The 26400-nt window shown below is 31.1% G+C and overlaps 4 protein-coding genes across 5 annotated transcripts in view; 2 read left to right on the forward strand and 2 right to left on the reverse strand.

Annotated features, from left to right (window-relative positions):
• LOC129908196 (leucine-rich repeat flightless-interacting protein 2) overlaps positions 1–6377 on the reverse strand; it is a 58017-nt gene extending 51640 nt beyond the window's left edge. Inside the window, exon 1 of the mRNA XM_055984550.1 lies at positions 5365–6377. The gene's annotated coding sequence lies outside the window, so the exon portion shown is untranslated. The remainder of the gene's footprint in view (positions 1–5364) is intronic.
• LOC129908198 (dolichyl-diphosphooligosaccharide--protein glycosyltransferase 48 kDa subunit) overlaps positions 1–11264 on the forward strand; it is a 383207-nt gene extending 371943 nt beyond the window's left edge. The window contains exons 2-4 of one of the 2 annotated variants that reach the window (XM_055984553.1): positions 8977–9135; positions 9245–10260; positions 11048–11264. In XM_055984553.1, coding sequence (XP_055840528.1) covers positions 8994–9135; positions 9245–10260; positions 11048–11227 — 1338 coding nt within the window. In that variant the 5' untranslated portion in view covers positions 8977–8993 and the 3' untranslated portion in view covers positions 11228–11264. The remainder of the gene's footprint in view (positions 1–8976; positions 9136–9244; positions 10261–11047) is intronic. The other variant, XM_055984552.1, reaches the window with a different exon arrangement.
• A 5532-nt stretch (positions 11265–16796) lies between these two features.
• Positions 16797–25396, reverse strand: LOC129908213 (ras-related protein Rab-10). The gene is made up of 4 exons (XM_055984573.1): positions 25165–25396; positions 17545–17744; positions 17393–17482; positions 16797–17225 (listed from the first exon to the last, which is right to left on the reverse strand). The coding sequence occupies exons 1-4, from the start codon at positions 25289–25291 to the stop codon at positions 17031–17033; spliced, it is 612 nt and encodes a 203-aa protein (XP_055840548.1). The 5' UTR covers positions 25292–25396; the 3' UTR covers positions 16797–17030.
• The window catches only part of LOC129908207 (bifunctional phosphoribosylaminoimidazole carboxylase/phosphoribosylaminoimidazole succinocarboxamide synthetase), a 91177-nt gene continuing 85031 nt past the window's right edge, over positions 20255–26400 (forward strand). Inside the window, exon 1 of the mRNA XM_055984566.1 lies at positions 20255–20266. The gene's annotated coding sequence lies outside the window, so the exon portion shown is untranslated. The remainder of the gene's footprint in view (positions 20267–26400) is intronic.

Raw genomic sequence — 26400 nt, forward strand, 5'->3', positions numbered from 1 at the left:
ATTTTCAACGTCTACGGATACAAACATCAATCAATATTTTACCGACCACGAAATAAAAAAAAAATAGAACTATACTCGTGCGCTGCTGCCAAGACCAATTGCTTCTCATTTATCACAAAATCCATGCTCGCGCGCGGTTCTATAAAAGAAAACAAATTTTTTTGAGAAGTAGTGCATCATTCATTGGCATTGCGAATTGCAACTCACAGCATTTAAGAGATTTTTCAAATTGCATTCTACGTAAACAGAACATGTAGGTACCTAGTATCTGCTATTTTTTATTTGTATTTTGCTTCCTATTATCGTGTTGCCTTTCCAATGTCATTTGATAGTCAGGGAACAGCTCAAAGAAGACTCTGTCAACCGTTGAGACTTTTTCTCTCTAGGAGCAAAGATTATTTTGCAATAAAGTATTTATAGATTCTCAGAACATACGTTAAATAAAAATAAATATAATTAAAAAAAATAGTGATGATAATAATGCGTTCGCCTTACGAATGAAGACATTATTCCATCATGCCCTGATGGTTATTTTATAGAAACTGAAAAAAAAAACGACTATAACAATTTCTCCGGGGCTATAAAAAAATAAGGCCAAATGAATGTGCGCATTGCGCAATTTTAAAAAATGTATAATTAAATATCACCACAGAAAAATGAAGAACATACACTTTGCAGACCACAATGATTAACAAAAATGACAAGAATTTTAAAAAATAACCCGAATATTGCCGTGCTTCATGAAAAAATCGACAGCTTCTTATCCTTTCGTAAAATAATAATAATGATCATATTATCTTGTTGTTTTTTTTTTTTTGTTAAACCATAACCAGAGGATCAAGAAATATAAAAAAAAAAGGTTTTATCGGGCGCTTTTAAATGCACTAATTAAAAATCTAGAAATCAAAATTGGAGACCTCTGTCACTGGGGTAACTGCTACATAAGGTTGAAACTACTCAAGGAGCAGGAACGGAAATGCTTGGGAAAAAAGTTATGGGCTTAAATATTAAAGCGAGCGCTCAATCCCAAGATCTTCTCAAGAAAGTTATTCAACTAATAAAATAGCGAAGGTGTACCATAAGTCCAACAACGTATACAAAGGCGAGAGGGTCAAGGAGTAAATATCCCCGGTAAAAACTCAAAATTTACACAAGAAAAATTGTACCTACCTAATAAAAAAAAATTTCATATAAAAAAAAGGCCCGTGTAAGATCTATGGAAATCCGTTTAGTTTAATGAAATTATGCCATCTTGTTGGCCTTTAAGAAAATAATTGGAGAAGGATAAAGATTAAAGGTGTAACGAAACAACGGTTCATGTGTTGACGCAAACTGCTTTTTTTTTAATAATTCGTTTACATAGTGTAATATTTGGTCATATTAAAGACTACTTGGAATATCCTGCCAAAACTTAAGTAGTTAACATCATTGTATATATGTTTCCATAGTAATATCATGAAGTGGAACGATCTTAGGAACTCTGGTGGTAGCTTGAAAAAGCAGAATTTGTATGAAATAAAATTTTATTGAAGATTCTTTCGAAAACTGACGCAGGCTTCATTTTTCAAAAACTTAATAAATTAGTTTTGAAAATTCAATCCAATTTTATATTTGTTTTGTATTTTAGAGAGAGGGAGACAGCGAAGCAAAAAAATTAAGAAGATGAGAACTTAACATCATTGTGAACTTGTGACAAAAATTTTTTGCACTTCTTAAAATTTATAAGCTCATTACAAACCTTGGCTTTGTAGTTTGAACTTGGACCACTTTAGCTTTGAGCCCTCATGTAAAAAATTTTTTTTTTTATTTGAAACTTAAATGTAAAAATATTTCACATGGAAATATTTGTAAAAAATATATGGGATATCTTTATTTTTTTTTAGGGTCATTGGCATTTTCGAATGAAAAGTTCTTCATAATTTTTGAAAAAAGGTAAGCTTATAAACAAAAAAAGGCGCTGATCTGACAAAGGAACCACATCGTTTCACATTTGGTGTTGCCAATTTAACACATTTTTACCTTTTTATAATTTACGTTAACCGATGTATAGAGAAGAAATGCTTGGTGAATTTCAAATATTGAATTCCACCACTCACATACCGTTCACAATGTTGGGCAATACACAAAAACATTTTTTTCGTATTTTCAAGGTGTCCCACGATAAGTCAAATGATGAGTACCGGGCAAACGCCAAATTTTTGCATGGACTAAAGACAATGCAAATACATGCATTAATTTCACCTCAGAAATGAAACAAGCATTTTACTGCACATTTTAATATATCAAATCAATAAGGGAAGGTCAATGTGTAGAGATTTTTTTTGTATTAACCCTCTGTAGGCACACCTCTAGCGACTTTTTCATGTCGCTAGAACTTTTTTCTGTCTCACTATTTTAGGGAGAATCATAATATGAAATTGATGTACCTAGAATTTTGCGAGGAATTCGAATATTGTATTCACAATTTCAAAAAAGGTATTTTCACTCTTATAAAGACTTTTTGTGAACACCTTTTATTTTTGTACTGCCAAATTCGCACCCGTGTGCCGACAGAGGGTTAATACTGTTTCTTACTTGGGATTCAGATAAAATGATTGCTAATTTGTATGAGGCTCACTGTAAGGAGTTTTCAATTAAAAATCTTTAAAATCAATCTTTAAATCCACCAACTAATACCAACATATGTATATGTAGGGTAAAGTCACCAGTATCCGGACAGTGTTAGTATCCGGACACTTTGTGACTTTTTTGCTATTAATAGGTAAATCATCCTAATAAATTCGAATAAAAGCGCAAATATACTTTCTCTAATGTATTTCACATATAAATGCAAAGTTTCAAGCAGATAACCTGAATAAATTAAGAGATATACTTCAATTGAGTGTCCGACATCAGGTGTTAGGTCGTGAATATGATATTTTGTAAGAAAAAAATAGTGAAAGCATTTGCAAAAACTAAGGAAATTGAGGCCTGTTTATTAATTTTATAACAAAATGAAACTGTTAGTTTTGAGTAAATATGATACATTTTGATAATTAATCAGAAAAATAGTCAAAAAGTTTTTTTTTTAATAATATTTTTTAGTGTCCGGATACTAAAACTAAAATTTAAGACATTTTTTAGTTCCCGGACACAGTGTCCGGATACTGAAAATATGAGGGAAATGGAATCGCATTTTTAGGTTCTTAAATTGTAGTTTGGTTCATATTTTGGGTTTTAATACAAGAGAATTGCATTTCTCTCTCAATGTTTCAGTGTTCGGACAGGGTTTACCTAAGTTAAAATAAGTGTGTCCGGATACTGAAAAACTAGATTCAGTTGCCGGACACCCTTGTTTCTAATGTAATTTAAAGTGTTTTTGTATCTATAAACTTGCTATCTTTTAATGAATGAATTCAGAAAACATATCAAAGACCAAAGAGGATACAAGGATTTATATAAATCCAATTCTAACTTTGAGAGAAGCTGAAAACATTAGTAGGCAAGGAACAGCAGTTTTTAAACAAGAGTGCATTATAAAATGGTTTGAATAGCTCTAAAATTATTTGAAAATGACTGGCCAGGAATATATTTCCAAAATTATTTGAAAATGACTGGCCAGGAATATATTTCCATTTATGACTCGAGTATGATATTAAATGGCGATGAAACCAGCTTTTGTCTCTACCCAAAGACTAGCAAAATTATACACGGAGAAAACATAACTCCAGGGATAACTTTACTTCTGGTTTATTTAATCATAATATAGTTAAGTATATTAGAAATCAGTTAAATGTACCAGAAATAAAGTTAAATATACCAGAAGTTAAGTTAGCCCTTATGCTTGATGACAAAGTGGAACATCCTGTGATGGACAAAAGTCACATTTAACACTAAAGTTAAGTGAATTTTGTTCCAAAATCTAGTTATTTTGTACGCATTGCCACGGAACACAATCCCCATCATGCTGTTGACTCACGTTAGTGTCTTTAAATCCCCCTAACCTGATTGGGAAATAACAGTTCATGATTAGGATGCAAAAAATGTAGGGCAAGCACTTCCAAACTGAATTTTTCACTACTTTTAAATGAAGCAATAATGAAAAATATGGATATGGTGTTGACAATGTGATGTTATTGAGGGATGAGGACCCCTAAATTTTGTTGTCACCTTCAGTAATTATGAGTTCTGGAAATATTCGTTCCGTGCTTCAATTCTCTTTTCTTTTAACAAATATAAGCTGTTAGTGTGTCCTTGTTGTTAATAGCTTAGTGATAACTTTTATTAAAAACAATTTTAACCTTTAAAAGTACCTACCAAATTGTTTTTTTTTTTTTCAACTTATAATTTTTTTTATAAATTTTTTTGTGTATTAGAGTTACATATGTTCATATTTGTTTAAAAAAAAAAAGATGTTTTAGTTCATAAAAACGAAAAAAGAACCATAATTTCATACAAAATTATCGTGTCCGGATACTAAAATAAATTTGTCCGGAAACTAAATTTTGCGTCCGGACACTAGTGCAAATCGAACTTTTTTTATAATTTTTATTTTAAATATTATAATGTTTTATTTAAAAGTTATGTGAATGTAACATTATTACAAAAATGCCAAACTTTAAGAAACTACCAAAATATTTGCTATAGCTTGAATAGCAATAAAACTATTCGACGTCAAAGTTCAAAAGTACCTTAACTGTCCGGATACTAGTGGCTTTACCCTATGTCTATTTCGTTTTTTTTTAGTGAAATAAGTCCCTCTTTCTACCTACTCTGTTTAGTAGCATCTGACTAACAATTCGAAAGTTCATCTTACGCATCTTTGAGCAAACGTCTTTCTACATCTTGTATTAGCAAACAAGACAAAACAAAGTAAAAGCCCATGATAATTATGTAGCCTTTATTTAATATGGTCATTATTCCCACAAACAACCACTTGCTCAGTTATAAAAAAAAACTGATTCCAAACATTTTTTCTTTATTTTAAGATAGATAAAAACAAATGCAATTGTTTAATATTAGTTGGTTACTTTCTAACAAGAATAATAATTCCCACTGTCTATTGGGATCCTATAAAATTTTCAAAATGAAACCCAAAAATATTTATACCACTTTTTGACCTCACTGAATTTCCAGAGAAAAAAAAACAATTCAGTAGAGATGTAGTGAATTGAATTGAATTTATGTTATTCAATGCAAATGAGAAGAAACAACAACAAAAAAACAGGTATTCTCTCGAGTTTTTTTAATAGAAAGTTGTAGGCGGAAGGAAGAAGAAGAAAAGTTACTACATTATGGATTGGTTTTGGAAAAGATGCATCATTAAACATAAATAAAAAAAATAAAAGCAAAACAAAGTTGAATACATTTCTAGAATTAACTTACCAATTTTTGCAAAAATGTGGAAAACCAACAACAACAAACTGGATGCCCTTATGAGGAGCGCGACAATGACAACGACGATCGTACAACAACAACAACAACCAACAACGACGACGACTAGGTTGCTCTCGCTGCTTGCTACAAAACGACGATATTGATGATGATTTTGATGTTAGTGTTTTTTTTTTTTTGCTCAAAAAAGGAAATCCAACATTTAACCACAGCTGTTGGATTGTTGGCCTAAATGGTTGCAATTCTAATGACACACGAATACGAAAAAAAAACCCGACAAATCAACCAAAAAAGTAAAACCAAAAAGCGCAGAGGTGTGACCAGATCCAGAGCCCGACAAATGCACGGCACACGTCAGAAAAGAAGCAATACAAAAATACCAGAAAAAAATGAGAAAAAACTTGCGAAGGCGGCACCTTTTTTCTTTCTGTTTCCCCAAAAAATATAAAAAATGAGCACAAATTCACTTTTCTTTTCTACTTTTTTATTTTTTATATAATTGCCGACAAAATGGAAATCATTTTTATCCTGGAGGCCAGTCAATCACCCCGAGTGAATATTATGTCCACATTTTTTGTTGTTGACCTGCAATTGCAATATTTATTAGCCTCCCGACGAGTAGTTTGATTGATTTCTATGCAGGGTTGATTCATCAAAGAGAAAAAAAAAATTGAATCCTTTTATGAACAAAAAAAAAAAAAGAAGAAAAATCCAATGAGACGGAAAATGAAATTTTTTTTGACACCCCAGCCTGTGTGGAGGATGATGAATGATGGATTTGACCGAACGAGAGATTTTTTTAGTGAATTTACAAGTTATTGAGCCAGTTTAATTGGTTTTTATTGATTTAATTAAAAGCTTAGATTATTGAGTTCTCATTTCGTATGTAATTGGAGATTTTCACATTTAATAATATGAAAGAATTTTATGTTTTTCTGCGGTTTTTAAAACTGTCACGAATATTTTTATGGCAGAAAACAGTCGCCATCATGAATTTCTGCTCAGTCAAGTCGGTGATACCAACTGTAAGATATTAAAATTCTAATTTGATGGGATTACATGTGAGAGTTGCAATTGGGATTTTTCATTGACCTACTATATTATATGGACTGCTAGTCGTTTGACTATTCCATACAAAAATTGAAAAAAAAAAAAAAAATGATTCCACATCTTTCTAGCTCTACTAGCGGTATAACCTTAGACGGCGAAAAGAGGAAACTTTTAGTGAATGACATCTGTCGTTAAAAGGTAGTGCTTTCTCTGTTTTTCTATATTTGTTCCTTTCGCACTTCGTCAAAAATGGTGCACTTATTCTCCGCTTTTTTTTTAGGGCGCTAGTATCGCGAAGAAACAAGTGGAACCAACCTGAATATGCTTCTAGCAGTCCATATATATTAAGTCAATGGGATTTTTTTTTTGTTCTCATCAGAAAATTGTTGCGGAAAGGCTTAACTACATACACCACTTTTTGAAAAAGTACAAAAGTGAAAATATTTTTTTTCTGGCTAGAGCAATTGTTTTGTGAAAAAGAGTATACAAATTGTTTATTAGACCAAAAAATAAGCTTTCTGCATTATTTGTTTAAATTTTTCAGGCCGAAAAACTATACAAAAATGCGTTTGAAAATTTTCACTTTTGTACTTTTTCACTTTTTGAGCCAATGTAGTAAAGCCTTAACTACAATGACCTAAAAAGTGAAAAAGTGGGAAATTTACATAAGTAAAATTTCTTTATTTCTTTCTAGCGCTATTTGTTTCTTTAAAAAAAATTATAAAAATTGTTTTTTAAACCGAAAAATAAACTTTCTGCATCATTATTTTTAATTTTGTGGTCGGAAAAACTGTCACAAAATGAGTTTGGAAATTTTCACTTTTTGACTTTTTGCAAAAAGTGGCCGTTGTAGTTAAACCTTCAAACCATGCATACAAAACTAACATTTCAGCTTCGGTTAAGGTATTACAAAACCTACATTTCAGCTTCTTTTAAACTTTAGTAAGGTTGTTGGGCATGAAAAAAGGAGAACGTTATACAAGTTTGACTCTCTATAAGGATCTTAAACGAAGCTTTACCGAAGCTCTACCGAAGCTTTGAGATTTGACAGATAGCTTTGGAAGAGCTTGTATAGCTCTTTAATACATGTCTTATCGAAATTTAAAAAAAAATTACAAAAACAAAAAAGAATTCTTTTTAACTGGTTTTAAATCATGAATTTTATCTTTTGATCTCATGTTATATATAACATTCCATTAGTTTTTAGTATATCTATTAATAATAATTTTAAAAGTATATCATTTTTTTACCACACCCAGGAATCGAACTTCGTATCTGCTTGGTGGTAGTCCACCACACTACCCACTCGGTCATCTTAGTATATTCATTAATGAAATCAAAAACTTAATCAGTTCAAAAAGCAAAAAAATGTCCGAGCTAAATTATTCAATGTCAAAACCAAAAAGTGTCCGAGCTAGATTATTTAATATCAAAACCAAAAATCAAATACAAAACATGGTAATTTCTGTAAAGCTTCTATAAATTCATTAAACAAGCTAATAAGAAAAACAAGCTTTCTTCGTTTAAGTTTCTTTAATAGTATTTAAACAACTTATTAGAAGTTGTTAAACAAGTCTGAACTTCTATAAGCAGTTAAATTCTGAAGCAAGTTTAATATAAGCTGTATACAAAGTAGAACCTGCGAGATTTCAATTTATAGAAGCTGTTGTGCTAGTCGGGTTAGGGGTATTCACGATCCGATGCAACTGGTCTTGTATCATTGCAAAAGTGCAAAAGTGTAAAATCTTACAACACTACAACAACAAAATATACGAATTAAAATTTTACAACAGTCTTGCACTTTTGCTATACCCTAGACCTATTGCAAAATAAAAATACAATAGAGTAAAATTATTTTTGACAGATGGCAGCTCACCGTCGCGTCGCCCATGATAAACAGTTTGTCTTTTTTATTCTGTTTATTATGGTTGTCGGCTTGTCGGTACTCATGTCCCGTAATTTAGTTTCTTTTTATGTAAAATAATTTGTGAAAAGCAACTAACCCGAACAAAACAAAGAATTAAATTATAAAAAATGGAAAAAAAGAAGAAGCAACAGTGGAGGAACAACCCTGTTAAAAAAAAACATCATAGATTTCATTCATGCTTCAATATTTACTATAGATAAGAAAAGGGGCGTTCACGATCTATTGTAAAAAAATAAAATTTTACATTTATGGAAGAAATTACATTATGGAAGACGAACATGTTCGTCTTCATCAATGCCTCTCCTTCATACGTACGGATTTCAGGTATTATATTTATCCCTTTACTTTTCTGTATGTAAATCCAGCATAAAGATTTTATCGCTAGTCATAAAAGTTACAGAACTTGGACACACAGCTGGAACCACTGTTCATACCACTGTCATCAATTTCAGAGGGAAACAAAAATTATAAATTATAGCAACAATATCCCTTAAAGTTTAGTCGTGGTGTAAGCTTGACGCCATTTTTATTTTTTTATTGTCATAGTTGCCTAAACTGCCTGTCAACCACCTACTATTCGTTTATCGCATTTTTTCTTGCTGTTCGCACTCCGCCCGAAAAATCACAAAAATTTGTTGGAAAAATGTTTAAAAAACTCACGATATTTCTAATCTTATTAACTACCGGTGCATTTGCTGTACTCGAAAATGAATCAGAAACTCTTGTACTTTTAGATAATCTCGCAATTCGAGAAACTCATTCGATTTTCTTTAAAACTTTACAAGGTAAGTTTTTTTTTTCTCCCCCAACAAAACCGGCAAAAAAATGAGACACGTCACTTCTTGACTCGATTCTATTGATTTTCTTTTTTTTTTTTTATTATTTTTTCACTAGAGCGTGGTTTTAAGCTAACTTTCAAATTAGCCGATGATGCTGGCTTAGTTATTGCCAAATATGGTGAATATTTGTACAAAAACTTGATAATCTTCGCTCCATCTGTCGAAGAATTCGGCGGTGATTTGAGTGTCGAGAAACTAACTCAATTTGTCGATGACGGAGGCAATGTCTTGGTTGCCGGCAGCGATAGCTCTGGAGATGCTCTCAGAGAATTCGCTTCCGAGTGTGGTTTTGAAGTCGATGAGGAAGGTGCTTCTGTTATTGATCATTTGAACTATGACATCTCTGATTCAGGAGATCACAACACAATCCTGGCTGACAGCAAGAATTTGATCAATTCGCCAGTGATTGTGGGAAGCAAGGATGTCAATCCTTTGCTTTATAAGGGAACTGGTTTGTTGGCTGACAAAGAGAATCCTTTGGTCCTTCAACTTTTGACTGCCGAAAGCACAGCTTACAGCTATGTTCCAGAGAATCCTATTAAAGAATATCCTCATGCTGTTGGCAAGGGAACTCTCCTTATTGCCGCTCTCCAAGCTCGCAATAATGCTCGTGTTGTCTTCTCAGGATCTTTGTTCTTCTTTTCCGATGAAGCTTTTACTTCAAGCGTTCAAAATGCCCAATCTACAAAGACTTACAAGAACTCTGGCAACCAACAAGTTGCAACAGCCATTAGCAAATGGGTGTTTGGTGAAACTGGTCGTCTGCGAGTTGCCTCTGTTTCACACCACAAAGAAGGTGAAACTAAACCACCACAAGCTTATACCATTACCGATCCTGTTGTCTATACCATTGCCATTGAACAGTTGGAAGAGGGTTCATGGAAACCATTCCCAGCTAATGATATTCAATTGGAATTTGTTCGCATCGATCCATTTGTTCGTACCACATTGAAAGTGAAGAAGAGTGGAGTTTATGAAGCTAAATTCAAGATACCAGATGTTTATGGAGTCTATCAATTTAAGGTTGATTATGATCGTGTTGGTTACACTCATTTGTACAGTACAACTCAGGTAATATTGATCTTTTTATCTTAACTTAGGTCCCTATTACGGTTGTCAAATATCAAAACGATGAACAACAAAATGACTGAATCAGTATTACCGTGATCGACTATCAAAGTTCCTTGCTATAAATTTGAGATCTATTGTGAATTGTGCTTTTGATAAACTCGGTATTATGGATGTTAAAAATTTTGCTATGTATCAAATTTTCCATCAATTGCAAATTTCTCATCATATTTTTTTTACTAAAAAAAGTTCGTTGTTGGACATTTTCAGTCGAATAAAATAGGTTTTATAAAAAAAAAAAAAAATACTTTCAAATGTCAGTGAATAATGTCGTCGATAGAATTATTTTTTGGAGAGATCGAAAATGGTGAAGAAATTCGATTTGAGGAAGCCATTATAAGAAGAAAAATACAACCTCGGAATTTGCTTCCAATAGCTCCACAAAGCCTGGTTAGTTGATTTCTGTTGCTAACTATTCTAGCCCTAAATTTAGTAAATATTTATTAACCTTATTAAACAAATAACTTACATTTTTTTGGAATTACAATCTGTAAGTTAAAAAACCAACGACGAAATAAATTAATGTGAAATGAAACGTCAAAAACAAAAATATCCACAATCGTATTTTGATCAATGTTCACAATAGGGAAAAATTTATCAATTGACAACCGTGATACTAAAATATCTAACATTTGATGAATTGATAGTTTATCTATCAATTGAAATTTGACAACCGTAATAGGGGCCTTAGGGAACTCTTAATAAAATTGTTTTCTAACTTTCATTTCAGGTATCTGTGCGACCTCTTGAACACACTCAATATGAACGATTTATTCCTAGTGCGTTCCCATATTACACTGGAGCATTTTCCATGATGTTGGGTGTATTTATCTTTTCATTTGTATTCTTGCATTTCAAGGAAGATGCAGTAGTAACTAAGAGCAAAGGAGATGATAAGAAGAGTCAATAGATTCAATAAAAAAAATACACGTTTTGTATTAAATTAAGTTTTCAAGGGTTTTTTTTTTTTTGTAATAAATAAAAGAAATCAATTTAGAAAAAGATAAATGATTGAAATTTTTATTTCCACCCCACTATCTTAGCTTTGGTTTTTTTTTTTGGAAATGAGTTCTGGAGAAAGGCTCCAAATCAAAAACGTTCTGGAAATGAGCTGAAGATGTCTGCAAAGGTTTCCCGATTCAAGGAATTAATGGATTAATTGCAATTTATAGGCTACTCAAAGTAAATGGAATGGATGAATGTATGTTGACGGAAGTTGCACTGTGACCTTTAAGGTCTATTGTGTAACCAATTAAGCTGCAAATTACTTCTTACAGCAAGGTCTATGGGTTGATACCTGCTGAAAGTCAAAATTCCTCTTCAAATTGCGATTAACAAAAATATGAGAAAGTAAGTTCATGCGTCATAAAATACAAACTTTAAGTCTGGTTCTCAAAAAAGTGATTTTTCAAATCAACGCGAGTGGAACAAATGCACTTTTAAATTAAGTTGAAATCTGTTGACAAGCTTAAGAGAAAAAGTTTGAAAAACATGTGTAGGCTATGGATGCAAATCTCGTAAATCAACCTTTCTAAATTGTTCAGGAGAGTGATTTCAATTACACAGGTCGGCAAAAAACAAAAAAAAAGTCGGGAGCGAGAACTTTGTAAGGTGATTTTAATTGACTTCAGTGTGCTGAATTCAAAACTGTTTACAGATTTACTCTATCACGTCTAGTTTTTAAACTACACTGGTCACTATTTTCGCTTTAAACTCCCAAAAACTAATTTTCAATTAAGTTTTTTTTTGATGTTTAGTCAAAATATATATTTTTCCGTAATATGTTGCTTTTTTTAAGTCTAAATCAGAAGACGCCAACTGGAATTTGGTTCAAAAAACCATTCATTACTTTGGAAAAAAACAAGCAAGATTTTGAGGTATTTATCATAAATTTCTTTTTTCAATATCTTCGAGAAAAAAAATAATTTTGAAAAAAATAAGTACCTTAACGACGTTTTAATATGGTGTTTCGAGATTGCATACGTAGTTTTGCAAAAAAAAATTCTTAACGGTGATATAATTTGACGTCAATTTACCCAAAAAAAAAAAGCGTTTTTGACCTGTTAATATTCAAGTATTTCGAAAACGTGACGTGCCAGTGAAAATTTGACTTCGGATTCGGACTCAGCACACAAAAATCCTTTAGAAAAGTAGGGTTTGCTTCCTGCTCTATTTTCGTTGCCGACCAGTGTTATTTAATTTGCTACAACTCTATACAATGTCTAATTTTCCCTCTTTTTGTCATTAAATAAAACAAATATGCACTTTTTCTTTATTAATGGATACATACATTTCGACGCCTAATTTTCAAAAATCTAATTTTTGGAAAAAAATGGATTTATTTGCATAAATAAAAAGATTACGATTACGTGTTAAGAAACAATTAAACATCTATGAAAAGTGGCATTTTGCTTAATTTTAACGATGGTGAATTAATTTTAACAACCAAAAGTGACAGATCCGCAACATATTTTATGCGGATTGCAAATGTATTCCTTTTAGCCAACAAATATATAGCGAACTTAGTGGTGCTTACTAACTTTCTTGACTCACTGTACCTATATTTTTTTTCAAAATGTTTTTAATCCGATCACTTTAGGAACTTTTAAATGAAAAATTGAATAAGTTCAATAAAACTTTTATAAACATTACCGGAAACAACAGCTTCGTTTCTGACAAAAGACGGTAGGGGAATTTTTCCTCCATATGATTCAGTTACCTCGCAAAAAATTTGCTTCCAGCTCTTAGACTATTTAAACCCTTTCCTTAACCTTCTTTTAATCTTAAACAAATTTATGTAAACCATTAAATTACAGCACTATTCCATATGAAATTAAACTTTATTATATCTTTCCTCTGTTTGTTTTTTTTTTGTTTTTAATTTAAAAAAAGTTCTAATTTTTATTACAAAGTATTACATAAAAGTATTTTTTATTTCTAAACTAATGAAATGAAATAATGATACAAAAAAAATATTTTAAATTACCTTTTACTTTAAATCATTGTTGTTATTTATTTATTTCTATAATTTTATTTTTTATACATTAATTATGTATTTTAGATTAGATCACGTTTAGAAAATGAAGCAGTCAAATAAAAACAAGGAGTGCTTCGTTGAATACAAAAAAAAAAAAAATAAATTAAATTAAATGCTCTTTTTAAGTGATGCAAAATAAAAGCAGCCATTTAATGGTAAAACCAAAAATAAATATACCAGCAATAACTTTTTATAGCTAGAAAACATTTTGATTGATTATGTTGAAATGCGTGCACTTTAAGGTTCAATATGAAAAAGACAACATGAAACCCAGTCATTCTAGGCTACAATTATAAAATGGTAATCGATGGTGCAAAATTTGATTTTTTTTATGAATGATTTTGACAATTCGACTAGTTCTCAATGGCTATCATATATCAAATGGAGTTTGGTAAGAAAAACAGAATATAAATGCTATATTTTAAAAGGAATTTACATCTAGACAAGTTTTTCCTTTCATTTGCAATATATTATAAAATCATAACTCGATATAAACAGGTATAAAAGTGCTCAAAAACATTAAAGCTAGTTCTGTAAGCAGTTATAAAAAGCTAAATACATTTAATTTGTAAGTTGGCATTTAAAGTACAACTGGTCTTGCTTTAGCTCATAACTTTTTCGGGTGTCCTAGTTGCGATTTACTATTTTTCGGAAAAATCCTTATTAAGCCGTTGATCTTCAACCTGCCATTTTTGAAAAATAGTTTATTAGTAAAAAATAGTTTTTTCCTACTAAACATATTTTCTTGGTCTAATAATACTTTAAGAAACATTTACAAATTGCAACTAAATATTTTTTTTGCGATTTCTGTATTCGAATATGTAACTATTGAGGAGGTGCATCGTCACGTACAGACAAATCTGCCATTGAACTCATTACTTACTTCATTAAAAGATTGAAAAAAAAAATGAATATCACGTACAGACAGGCGAATTCACTCTGAAAGAGGCCCCACCTTACAAAAATTTCTAAATCACCCATACTAATAATAAAACAAAGATGCCAAAACACAATGAAATTTGTATTTATTTGCCAAAGTTAAAGCACATTCACATCTAACATTACAAGTACTTCTGCGCCAGCCATAACAAATGGCAAAACTTGCTTAAAATTTGTGTTTTGTTTGAAATAAATGCGGATAATAGTACACTTTTGTAGACCACAAGAAATAAGAAATTCAGATGAGTTGATTTTCACCGTGAGCCAAACACATAACACTGAACTTTATTTAAAAAAATGAAATCACATAATAACTGCAGCTGCTTATGCCGACTTTTCACGAGTCGATTTTAGAGCCACGATATGTCGCACGGCTTAAGTCAACTAGGATTTTTCTATGGGGATTGTCATTTTAACCACCTGCGCCTTACGTTCACACGAGTCAAAAAGCTTCGCCGCACGGCAAAAATCGACTTGTGAAAAGTCGGCATTAATTGGCGATCTTTTGCGTTATAGATGTAAGTACAAAAGTCTCTGCACACTCCTGATTTTTTCGCGGGCAATAGTTTAAACGATTTTCTTATTCGTCCTTATTATGAATTCCATTTGTATCGGAAATTTGCTACAATTCCCGAAAAAAAAATCACGGAATCTGTCTGTAATGGAAAATTTAATACAAATCGTCACCACAATCGGATTTTGTGATTGTTTTATTAGTAAATTTTCCGATACGATGGAATACGTGATAAGGCCGATCATTACGAAAACTAATGGAAGGATGCACATTACAACGGTTTGATATCGGCTAGCAAAAAAATTCCTTATGTAACACAAATGCCGTTACAATCAGTGTGTGCACACTTGTAAACCAACCCGAAACAACTGCAATCTTTCAGCGGAAAGAAACTGACATTTAAAAAAAGGTAATACTCTCACGATCACTATGGCGAATGTGTTACATTTTCTTCTACTCTATCACTTATAAATTATTATGAAAACTAATTTGATCTTTGTCGAATATTCTTTGACTTTGATGATCATTTGAAATTAAACATCTCCAAGTGTATCTCTTGTTACCATTAAAAATAATAAGATTCCCTAACTGCATGGGAGAATATACGGGAATGGTAGATTTTTAAGAGACGCAGTTAAATTTACGATAACTAAGCAAAAAAGATGATAAATGAACATGCTCCATAAAACAGAAAATAGGAATATTTTTACAAGTGAACTACTCGAAAACTCCTTATATTTGTAGAACAGGGGCCCTAATCTGTATCTCGTTCCGAAAGCAAAAAATTTCTAAAACGAATATTTATCATTCTCTATTTCTAAAACGGATTAAAATCTACTACTTTCGAAATGAGAATTTTGAAAGTGGAATTTTCATACCCCGTAACTCGTTTTCGAGTGGCAAAAGCATGCGAATACGGAAAATTTGTTTGTACAACAAATGTGATAGCGGAATGCACAAGTAATATATCTAAAAATGTTACATTTTTGCAAGTAAATCAAGTTGTCAAATATATATTTCTGGCCTGTACATTATGTATATTTCTAGACAAGAATTTGGCATAAACATTAAGTAAACCCAGCTGGTGTTTCAATGCGATTTTTTTTAAACACTTTTTAGCGAAATTTTCAATAGTGAAATTAGAAAAAAAATTACCATCAGAAGAAGTTACTTATTAAAAGGTTTGCCATAAGCATAACCAAGCAACCAAAAGAACTTGAAAAAACGTTTAAATGTGCCTTTGAGATTACTAACATATCAAAGTCATTCAAACTATAAATACAAAAAGCAGCGATGTCTTCTTGAACAAAATCTAAAAACAAAAAAACCGTTTTAAGAGTTCAACGACTTAATGAAAAATGAATTCAAAAACAAGCTACTATTTTTCAAAAATTAAGACATAGTCTGTGTCACTTCTATTTGAATCAGAAAAAGAGCTTAAATTGACAAGGACATAGTGAATTAAATTATTTGCCATTAGCTTAATTAGTAGCCTTGAATTTTAAAGGAGAGTTCATTTCAATTATAAACCCCCACGCCCCTTACCCCTCTGAAAACGTATGCGAAAAACCTTGACATTAAAGGCTGGTCGAACAAAAAATACCCCATAAGCCATCTTTTTCAACCTTAACCACTTACAATTCTTTATTTCACACCTAATCTGCTCTGAGTAATGTTCATTTCTTTGTCATGATAATTTTCGTGTTGTAATATTAAAATATCAAACGTATGTGTGTGTGCATGTATGTTTTTCTTATGTTAGAAAGGAAGAAAAAAATTTTTTTTTAAAATAATAGAAGATGAGGAACAATTTTCTTTGCTTTTTTTAGGCTTTTCCTTGTTTCATATTTTTAAAATTCTTTTTGTTTAGACATTTTTTTTCGTTTTTTTTTTTTTTTTGTTTTGCTTTTTTGGTGTAAAGTACATATGTATTACAAATTTATATAATTTCTCTTAAATTACCGTTGTTGGTTGGTTGTTCTTGTGTTCTTGTATATTAATTATATTAATTAAATAGGATGAGAGTGAAAAAGGGGTTTTGTGTTTTTTTTTTTTTGATGATGAAATGACACAACAAAAAAAAAAGAGTAGAATAAAAATGATTTGATAAAGTTTTTTTTTTTTTTGTTCAATTTTTGATGTATAAAACGAAAACCCCCAGAAACACCCACCCGAATAGATGGACATAATTATTTTTATTTTTTTTTTTTGTTTTCCTTTTGTTTAAGAACAACAACCTTTGTAGGATGGCTGACTGGTTTGCCGACGATCGACAACAACACGTTCGGGATTCTCTGCAGCTTCGCGTCCAGCAGTTTTGTCAAGTATGGCTTCGGCTAGTTCACAGAAAGCCCTTTCAATATTGATATTTGATTTTGCGGAGGTTTCCATGAATCGAATGCCATGCTCGCGAGCGATCTGAAATTGAATTTGTTTTGTTTGTTTTTTTACTTGATATTTGTAGAGATACCTTCGTAGGTAATGGAAAAGAAATAGAGGGATCTTATCCTTTAATCATTATAACAAAGAGCTTGGACGCATTTGTTACATTGTAATTTAAAAATATTATATTGGATAGCACTTACCGCCTCACCGCGGTCCTTGCCGACTACACGTTTTTCTGTCATATCACACTTGTTGCCCAAAATCATTTTCTCAACATCTTCATTCGCATGCTAAATAGAAAGTAAAATTTTTATTTTATGTTAGTCAAAGTATTTTGTATTTGACTTGTTACCTCGTCTATATTCCGCAGCCATTTAACTATATTTTCAAAACTCTTCTCATTTGCTATATCATATACAAGCATTATACCCATCGCACCACGATAATACGAGGTGGTAATTGTGTGGAAACGTTCTTGACCGGCAGTGTCCCAGATTTGTAATTTAATTTTTTTACCCCTGAGTTCGACTGTTTTTATTTTAAAGTCAATTCCTGTAAGAAAAAGTGTTAAATAGAATTTAATTTTTTTTTTCTTTGTTTGTTTAAACGGGATAAGGAAAACATAAAAGGCATATGGATATTAGAGAATTACTTCTAAATTTTTCTTCCACGCATATTTCCTTAGATAGATTTTTGAGAACGTTATAAAAATATATGACTGTATTTAGGCATCTGTGTTGGCTGGTACGACACCAACATCGTCTGGAATTTTTTATTTTCGACACAATATGTGACATTCTTAGAGTTCTTTTATTTTTGATTTCATGTGAAAAGTTAATCGATGATATTAAGTAAATAAAGTGCCATCAATTACTATGATATTCATACTAAGGACAATTTGAGTTTTTTTTTCAATAACAGGACGTCTTTTTCAATTCAATCTTTTTTATAATGCTCGGTGGTCAGATTCAACTGTCGTCAATATAGCACGTCAAACAGTTTTTCACTCTTATTTTTCTTGTGCAGACTTTAACAAGATAAAAAGGGATTTACTTAGCACATATTGTGAACATATCTTTTATTAATGTAGTGATTTTGAACGAATTTCCTAATGCTTTTATCCCTTATAACTTTATGAATAGCAATTTTTGAAAAATGCTTTATGCCATTTATTAAAATAAAGCAAAATTAAAAGAAGTTCCTAAATTTCAGGATGAATGTGACCAAAAATAAAAAAAATGCTTTAAGCAAACGAAAAGTGTTTTTTAAAGCCCATATCTGTTTAAGGCCTACAAAACGAAGCTGGTTTCATTACTTCTTTAGTAATAAAAATGTTTTTCCCTAGGGAAAATTAAAAAAGTTTAAAATAAAATGACCCAGATACGCCAATGACCGCCTTAAATTTTGTAACAAAATCTGGAACCAAGGGAAAACAACACAATATTCCAAGGATAGCTTCGAAAACAAATTACGCCCATAATATTGACTAACTTTAAAACAAGTTTTATCTTAAAACATGTTTAGTGAATGCTAGAAGTTGCAAATATTCCCAAACTTGGCACTTAAATACAATTTTGGTTTAATTGCCAATTGTTTTGATATAAAACTTGTCTGAAATTTTTCAATAATATGGGTAAGTAAATTTTGTTAATTTTCCTTTCTAAGAATTCGTCTTATTATAATAAGTTTTGTTCAAATGTTTAAAACAATCAAATTAAACAGTAAGTAGGTACGCACTAACCATTCTGCCATGGTGTAATAGTTAAAATCATTTGGTTAATATTGATCTCTAAAGGAACAGCTAACGCAGACGTGCATTAATTGGATGCTCAGCTATGATAGTCCATAAAGTTTATATCGCAACTAAAAGAAGAACTAAATGTGGAGGCGAATGTTGAAAAAGTCCGCAGAAGATTACCGAATAATAACCTAGTCCAAGAAAAGTATAGTTTTTATCAAAGAAAATTGTAGTCAAAAGACTAAAATTTGCAATTCACCATTTGAATAAGCCTACTGAGAAATAATTTGTGGTCGGATAGAGCCAAAATTATGCTAAACTTTGGAAGAAAATCACACAAATATATATGAAGGCCCCAAGCTCCGCATATAAACCACAGTTTACAAAACAAAAAAAAAACAAAAAAAAAACATTAAATACGGAGGATCAAGCATCATCAATTGGGCAACTTTTTCTTACTACGGAGTAGGTTCAATTTAATGGATACAAAATATCACTGATCGACATCTATACTTAAAGATAATACAGGAAAGTACGGTTTCATTACTTTGGATCTTTCATCAGGAATTAGGATAATGACCCCAAAACACACACAGGTGGCAAAATACGTGTTTGAGGTCAATAATGTCAATGGAATGGAATGGCCCCCAACAATCAATTCACAGCTTTGGGCTATATTCAGTGAGATGAGAACATCTGGTGAACTCAATGCACTGTCGCTCTGCTGCAGTTATTTCAAACAAATTTTTGATCAATGTATCAATTTAACTTGTGACTAACAATGATGACCCTACGAACGATCAATATTACCTGAAAAAAGACTCCTTCAAGTAAAATTGACAGGCAACATTGATGGTGTGTAGGGCAATTTTCAGATCGAACGAATCGAGACTACTATTATTTTGATCGTCTATTTTTGAATAGTTTTTTATATTTCAAGCAACTATAAAAAAAGAACTAAATTAGGAGGCGACTGTTAAGTCTGCAGAAAATAACAGCAGGTTAAACCATAACAAAATTTGAGCGAGCACATTCATTCTCTTAGCGATTCAATTACTCTTCAGCATAAAAAAATTGGATCAAAGAATATATGATCGTTACTAGTAACTATAGTATTTTTTTTTTTTCTTAACTACTATTGTTATTTGCATTTCACCAACTCGAAGTATAATTTATGTTTTATTGTTTAACTTCCAAATGAGGAACTGTTCTCAAACAAAAAAGATTAACAAACAACATAGCAATAAACAACTACATTTGAGTATATTCTGTGTCTAGACTACCACCATTAATGATTTGATTTGTTTGTTTTCTTTTTAAGGTAAAGTTAAATACATATGTATAATTTAAAAAAAAACGATTCTTAAAAGGTCGAAAATGCTATCAACTCTCTAAAATTAATTATTGTTCTATCTCCAGAAATCTGAACAACTTGAAACGTTTCAAGAATAGAAAGAAAAGCACACATGCATCTTTAATGAAAAAAAAAAATTAAACAAATCATTTAAGTTCATCATCATAATTACGCGTGTTTAATACAAAATCATTCATTCAAATGCAATGAGACTCAGTTTTGTATTTTTTTTTTTTTTTATCTTACTTAGCATTTCAGAATTATTATTATTAAACAAACGATTGTTTTGTTTAGCTAGGAAAAAAAAAAAACGCAGGGGAGTGGCCCTCGGCGACAGCTATACACATTCATACCTTATTCCAATTATAATAAATAATTAAAAAAAAAAAACAATAATTTCCCAGTACTGATAAAAATTAAAACATTCAAGTTGTTCCCCAAATGAGCTAATTCTTTACTTTTAGAACAAAAAAACACAACAATCAGAAGTATGTTATAGCAAGCGCTAAGGAATTCATTCACTCGCACTATCATCACACGATGATGGTGGGGTTTACCCCTCCTATCTCACTGCGCTATACACCTCAAGCTCCCCTCAACTCATATCGAAGATAAAGAAATTCATGTTGAATAAGTAAATGATATCACCACCACCGTCGCCCGTGTCTGCTAATTCTCTAGCCAAGAAGCTCTATTTTTTATTAATAATTGATTGCTATTTCTACAATTCCGACGTAGAATAAAAACAAAATTGGAGTAATATGCGAGCAAGAAGCTTAGAAAGAAGCAAGAGTTTTTAAGGCAAAAATTGTCATAACTGGTTTCAGCTTGTTTTGATGTTAAAATAGGCGACAAATGACAACTAACGACAACAACGACGACAGACAGACGGGTAGGAAAACAACGGAGGAGAGAAACGACGACAGTGAAGTACGTACATTCAACAGTTCACCCCGGCATGGCGATGTTATGATGTTGACCTCTGTGACATCAATCAAAGCAGCTAAGAAGAGAGACAAGACTTCTCCCGTACCGCACAGCACCGCATCACGCATTGCACTTCAATGACGAGATGGGTGCAGGCGCGGACCTAGAAATTCGGTTTGGGGGGGTCACATGTTTTAAAAAACTTATAATATGTCCAAAATAAACAGAAAAAATGGTCAAATGCACAAAATAGTATGTAGCGCAAAATTGATATTTTTAATAGTTTTGTTTTAGAGCCCCCGCACACTAAAGACTTTCTATCGGCCGATAGTTTAGTCGGGTTGGGCTCCTAGTGTGCGCAAAGGCATGAAATATTTTAGTTTGAAGTGCGCACTTTCATACATTTTCATACTGATTAAGAAACCGACTAAACTATCGGCCGATAGAAAGTCTTTAGTGTGCGGGTGCTCTTAATGTTTAAAATCTAGTATGTAGAACGAGCTTAACTTAATCTAACATACTTAATTATATCCAAAATCTTAAATCAAATGTTTTTTTCGAGAAGATTTTGTATCGGAGCTTAAACTTAACTCAATACTCTGCAAACTAGGCTGCATTGCATACTTAAGTAACCAACTTGATTTATTTTATTAAGACGCTTTTTTAGAAAAACGTTAGAGCAGCTTTTTCAGAAATTAAAAAATCACGATTCAAAATATAGATGGTATGTCATTATGTAGTACATAATTGTTTATTAACACTAAAAACCAAGTTGTAAAAAAATCAACAGCCTCATTTTGGAAAAACTGATATTAAAAAAAATATAATCAAAAAATTAAGATTTTAATATTTACTTTTTGATAAATACAATCAAAGCCCTTCTTTAAAAAAATGTGTTGAAATTATTGAGATTGTCATTTTAAACAAAGTCAGGAGGTAAGAGTTACACTAGATAAAAATACACGGAAACCACGGAATGATTTTTCGTTGAAGGCCACCATTTTAAAATCATTTAAGTTTTTTTTCAATATTGAATCAGCGTTGATCATACAACGTTTTAGACTGCGTTTGCAGTTGAATATTTTTATTAAAATCGCAAGGACCGATTTGGAGAAAATTACCTATACTTTTACAAAATTCTTGCATGGTACCTTAATTTTTTTTTTTACTGTAAAAAAGCAAATTCAGAAACGTTTTTTTCCAAAATCGCGTTTTTTGTAGAACTTGCCTGATGCGCTTTACTTAAAAAAAAAAAAAAACTTTGAAGTTTCAATTATATCGATGTTTCCAAGGGCGATGTTTTTAGCATCGATGATTTTTTGGACACATCCATCGATGTTTTTTCCACGATGTTAGCCTTTGATAATCGTAATGTCATGTTTGATTTTTAACCGTTATCACAACATTGCTGTTTATACCGATGCATAACTTGTTAATTTAACTTGTGTTATAAAGAATAGCGAGCGTATTTCTACTTAAACCCTATTAACGTTTTTGCGATAAGTTATTATAGAGCGTGGGTTTTTGGTATTAATTTTTTTGGACCAAAAATAACGGTACCAATTTTGGAAAAGTTTAATTTTTTCAAAAAACGACTCCTACGTTTTTTATTACAAAAAATCAGGTATAAGTTTTTAAATAAGGCCTCAGTTATAGCTATCAGTAAAATCCATCAGTAAAAATTGAAACATCAGGAATCTGAAATCTTTTACTGATGAGCGTTTATAGCAATCAGTAAATTTACGTCATTAAATTAAATGTTTATTTGACATTCGCGCCTCAAGAAATTTTTTTACTGTTGATTTCATCAGTAATTTTTTTAATGATGGCACCGGAACAGTTAAAAAAATGAAACGCCATCAGTAAAACGAAATGGAATTTTTTTTGGCATTTGGCAGTCAGCTGAAATTTCATCAGTAAAATTTATAAAATGAATTTGTGTATAAAATTTAACACAAAATGCATTGATTCTTTTTGAAAAAATTAGTGGAAATATGTTTTCAATTCATTTCATCAAAATTTTCCACAAAATATAAGATTAAAGTATTCAAACTAGCAAAATAAAATTTTTACTGATAGCTATAACTGAGCCCTAAGGTTTATCTTTTAGGCCCAATTTATTGACCTCCATTAAGGAATTTTTTTAAAGTGTGATGAAATCACTGACTGATTCAGCATTAAATTTAAAAGACCTTTTAATTAAAACACCAAATTCGATCTTTTAACAGGGATTTTTAGAGCAAATGGAGGTTTTAAACAGGATTTTTATTTATTAGCGTCAAATGTCATTTCATTTATTATTTTATTAAAAAGAGTTTCAGTGTCAATTGACAATTACTTGCTTACTACATGCATGAATATGGAAAAATGAGACGGTAAAAATGTGTTCAATCAATTTCAATAGGCCAACGTTTGGTAATTTTGGCTTTCAGAACGAGTCGTTTTTGTGTTGTTTTAGTCCAAACGACATGTACGTTGTAGGGGTGAATTGCTTCAGTTTGGTCACCACTGGCATTTTTCTCTCGCCAAATGTTTTTCGACTGGCTTTTTTAGCTCCAAATCCCTTACGAACGAGTTTTTAAATTTTTATAATTTATCCTTCAAATCTTCAAATTAAAATTCGTTTGATTTGACAAAATCGTCGTTTTTGACATATTTATTTTTGCAAACATATCAAAAATCCCTAGGATTTTTTTAACAGAGTTTAAATTTGAAGTTTCCATTAAAAACAAATGATTTAACTAAAGACAAGTGCATTAAGGCCCAATTTATTTATTTACTCTCCATTATTTTTAAAGGCTCCATTAAAAATTATAAAACTGTCAAATCGCATACAAATTTTAAAATTTCCCTTTTTTAATGGCGACTTTAAATTTAATGGAGTGTGAATAAATTGGACCTAAATGAAAGTTTAATTGTGAATACTTAATGGCGTTATTAGTTTAACAACGCCGTTAACTAAAGCGATAAAATTCAAAATATTTAATATAAACTCAATAAATTAGCTCTTAATGAAATTTTTTTTTTTTAATCCTTATTAACGGTACCTCCCATACAACCGTTTAATTTCAAATTATCTTCCAAATTACTAGTTGAATGTTAACGTTTTTTTTTATGCAAAAACATTTATATTTTTCTAAATACAAATCAAAAATAAAATTTTCAAAAAAAATAATTTTTGGACTTTTGAAAACCTTTTAAAAAAGCAAATTTTCGAAAACCTGACATTGAATTTTTTTTGAAACTTTAATTTCATTTAAAGAGTACGAATTTTTAAGTTTTTTTTTATAAATTTACCAAATTTTCATAAAAGTTCCTTTCCCCCTTTTTGCCCTAATAATTTTTTTTTTATCGGAGCACTTGAGGGGGCATAACCCCCACGACCACCCTCCCCTAGATCCGCCACTGGACGGGTGATTGTTGTCAATTAGTTAGACCAACCAACGAAGTCAGGGAAGGAAGCAAGAAAGAAGCACAATATCAATTAATATGAAGCTCTCTTCCACTTAAAAGATGAAATGAAATGATAAAGATGATACAAACACTTGATGGAATTGATCTACAGTTGCAATTGAGCCTACAAAACACATTTATGTGTATCAGAAAAAAATCAGAGAAAACCACGAACAAGTACAATCAAAAATGAGCAAAACATTTGGGGAACCAGTTTGTTAATCGAAGGGTAACAGGGTCCATCTGCTTTAAGGTTTTTTTTTAGTAATTTCTTAAGAAAGAGAAAAACAACACAAATAAATGACATTTTTTTCTTCAATTGGATATCCCAATTGGTTAGTGGTTGGGTGGGCGATACACACAACAGTCTACTCCATTCCTGTGTCACTCCACCCTTCTTTCGGGCCCACACACAAAAAAGTCGTCCTTTTTATTTGATATTGTTGGATGGGAACAAGAGAGGAGGAAAAACCCTGCCTCCTCTTGGTCTTTTTGCTTACCTATTGTTGAGATGAATGTCGATGTAAATGCATCATCAGAAAAACGAAACAAAATGCAAGTTTTCCCGACACCCGAATCACCGATTAATAATAATTTAAAAAGTAAATCGTAGGTTTTCTTTGCCATTTTTTTGAAGATGGGAAATGTGTTTTATTAAGGTTTTAGTTATTATTTTAAATATAAAAAAAGAATTTTTTTTTAGTTTTTATTTTCTTGCGAAGAAGAAAGAAAAAAATGGTACGATACGAATGAAATTTTTCTATTTCTTGTAAAAAATTTGTAACAATGACTCAAATGTCAATTTTAGTTGTAAGATGTGTTGTGTGAGGGCGCTAATAATTTGTTTGTTATGTAGATGTTGGTGTAACTGAATTAAGTCAAGTTATGAACCGAATGAATAATGAAATTCTGTATGTGGAATATTAAGGCCAGCATACATTTTTTTTGTTTTGAAAAAAATATTCAAGATTTTTGTTTTGTATTAAAAAATTTAATACTGTGAGGCAAATTGTTTAACATTTTAAAGCCAAATATTAAATAGGACTGTGATTCAATTTTTGTGTGCATTTATATTCAAGATTTGTTTCAAAATGCATTTAAATGTCTGGTAAAAATATGGTAAAGTAGTAAATGCAAGGAAATTGTGTATGGATTTGATAGTTCGTTTAAAAATTTACCGTTTTACCAGGTTTACCTAGAATTTACACAGTTTCATGAGGATCAGTTGTACAAATATTTAATCCGTGGGGCAGCAACTTTTGTCTTCTGAAATCGTTGGTAAAGCTGAAATTTAGCACTGGTTCAAAGTCCATATATGTTAAAATAACCAAATCCAGGCTTAAACGCGCTTAAATCGGGGCGTTAAATTCCTGAACCAAGAATGAACCACGTTTGTACAATTGCATGAAAAAAGGAGAATGTTATACAAGCTTTTGATCCTTTATAAGAATGTACTTATAAGGTCTATAAGAAGCTTAAACGAAGCTTTACAGAAGCTCTACCAAAGCTTTGAGATTTGAAAGATATCTTCGGAAGAGCTCTTTAACACATGTCTTATAGAAATTAAAAAATAAAAACATCTACAAATCAAAAAAGAAATTTTCTTTTTCAATTGGTTTCGATTTGATTTTTTATCATGAATTTTAACTTTTAATCTGAAATCATATATATATTCCATTCCATTAGTTTTTAGTACATTTATTTAATAATAATTTTAAAAGCATATCCTTTTTTTA

This window comes from Episyrphus balteatus, chromosome 2, assembly GCF_945859705.1.
Source record: "Episyrphus balteatus chromosome 2, idEpiBalt1.1, whole genome shotgun sequence".
NCBI lineage: Eukaryota > Metazoa > Arthropoda > Insecta > Diptera > Syrphidae > Episyrphus > Episyrphus balteatus.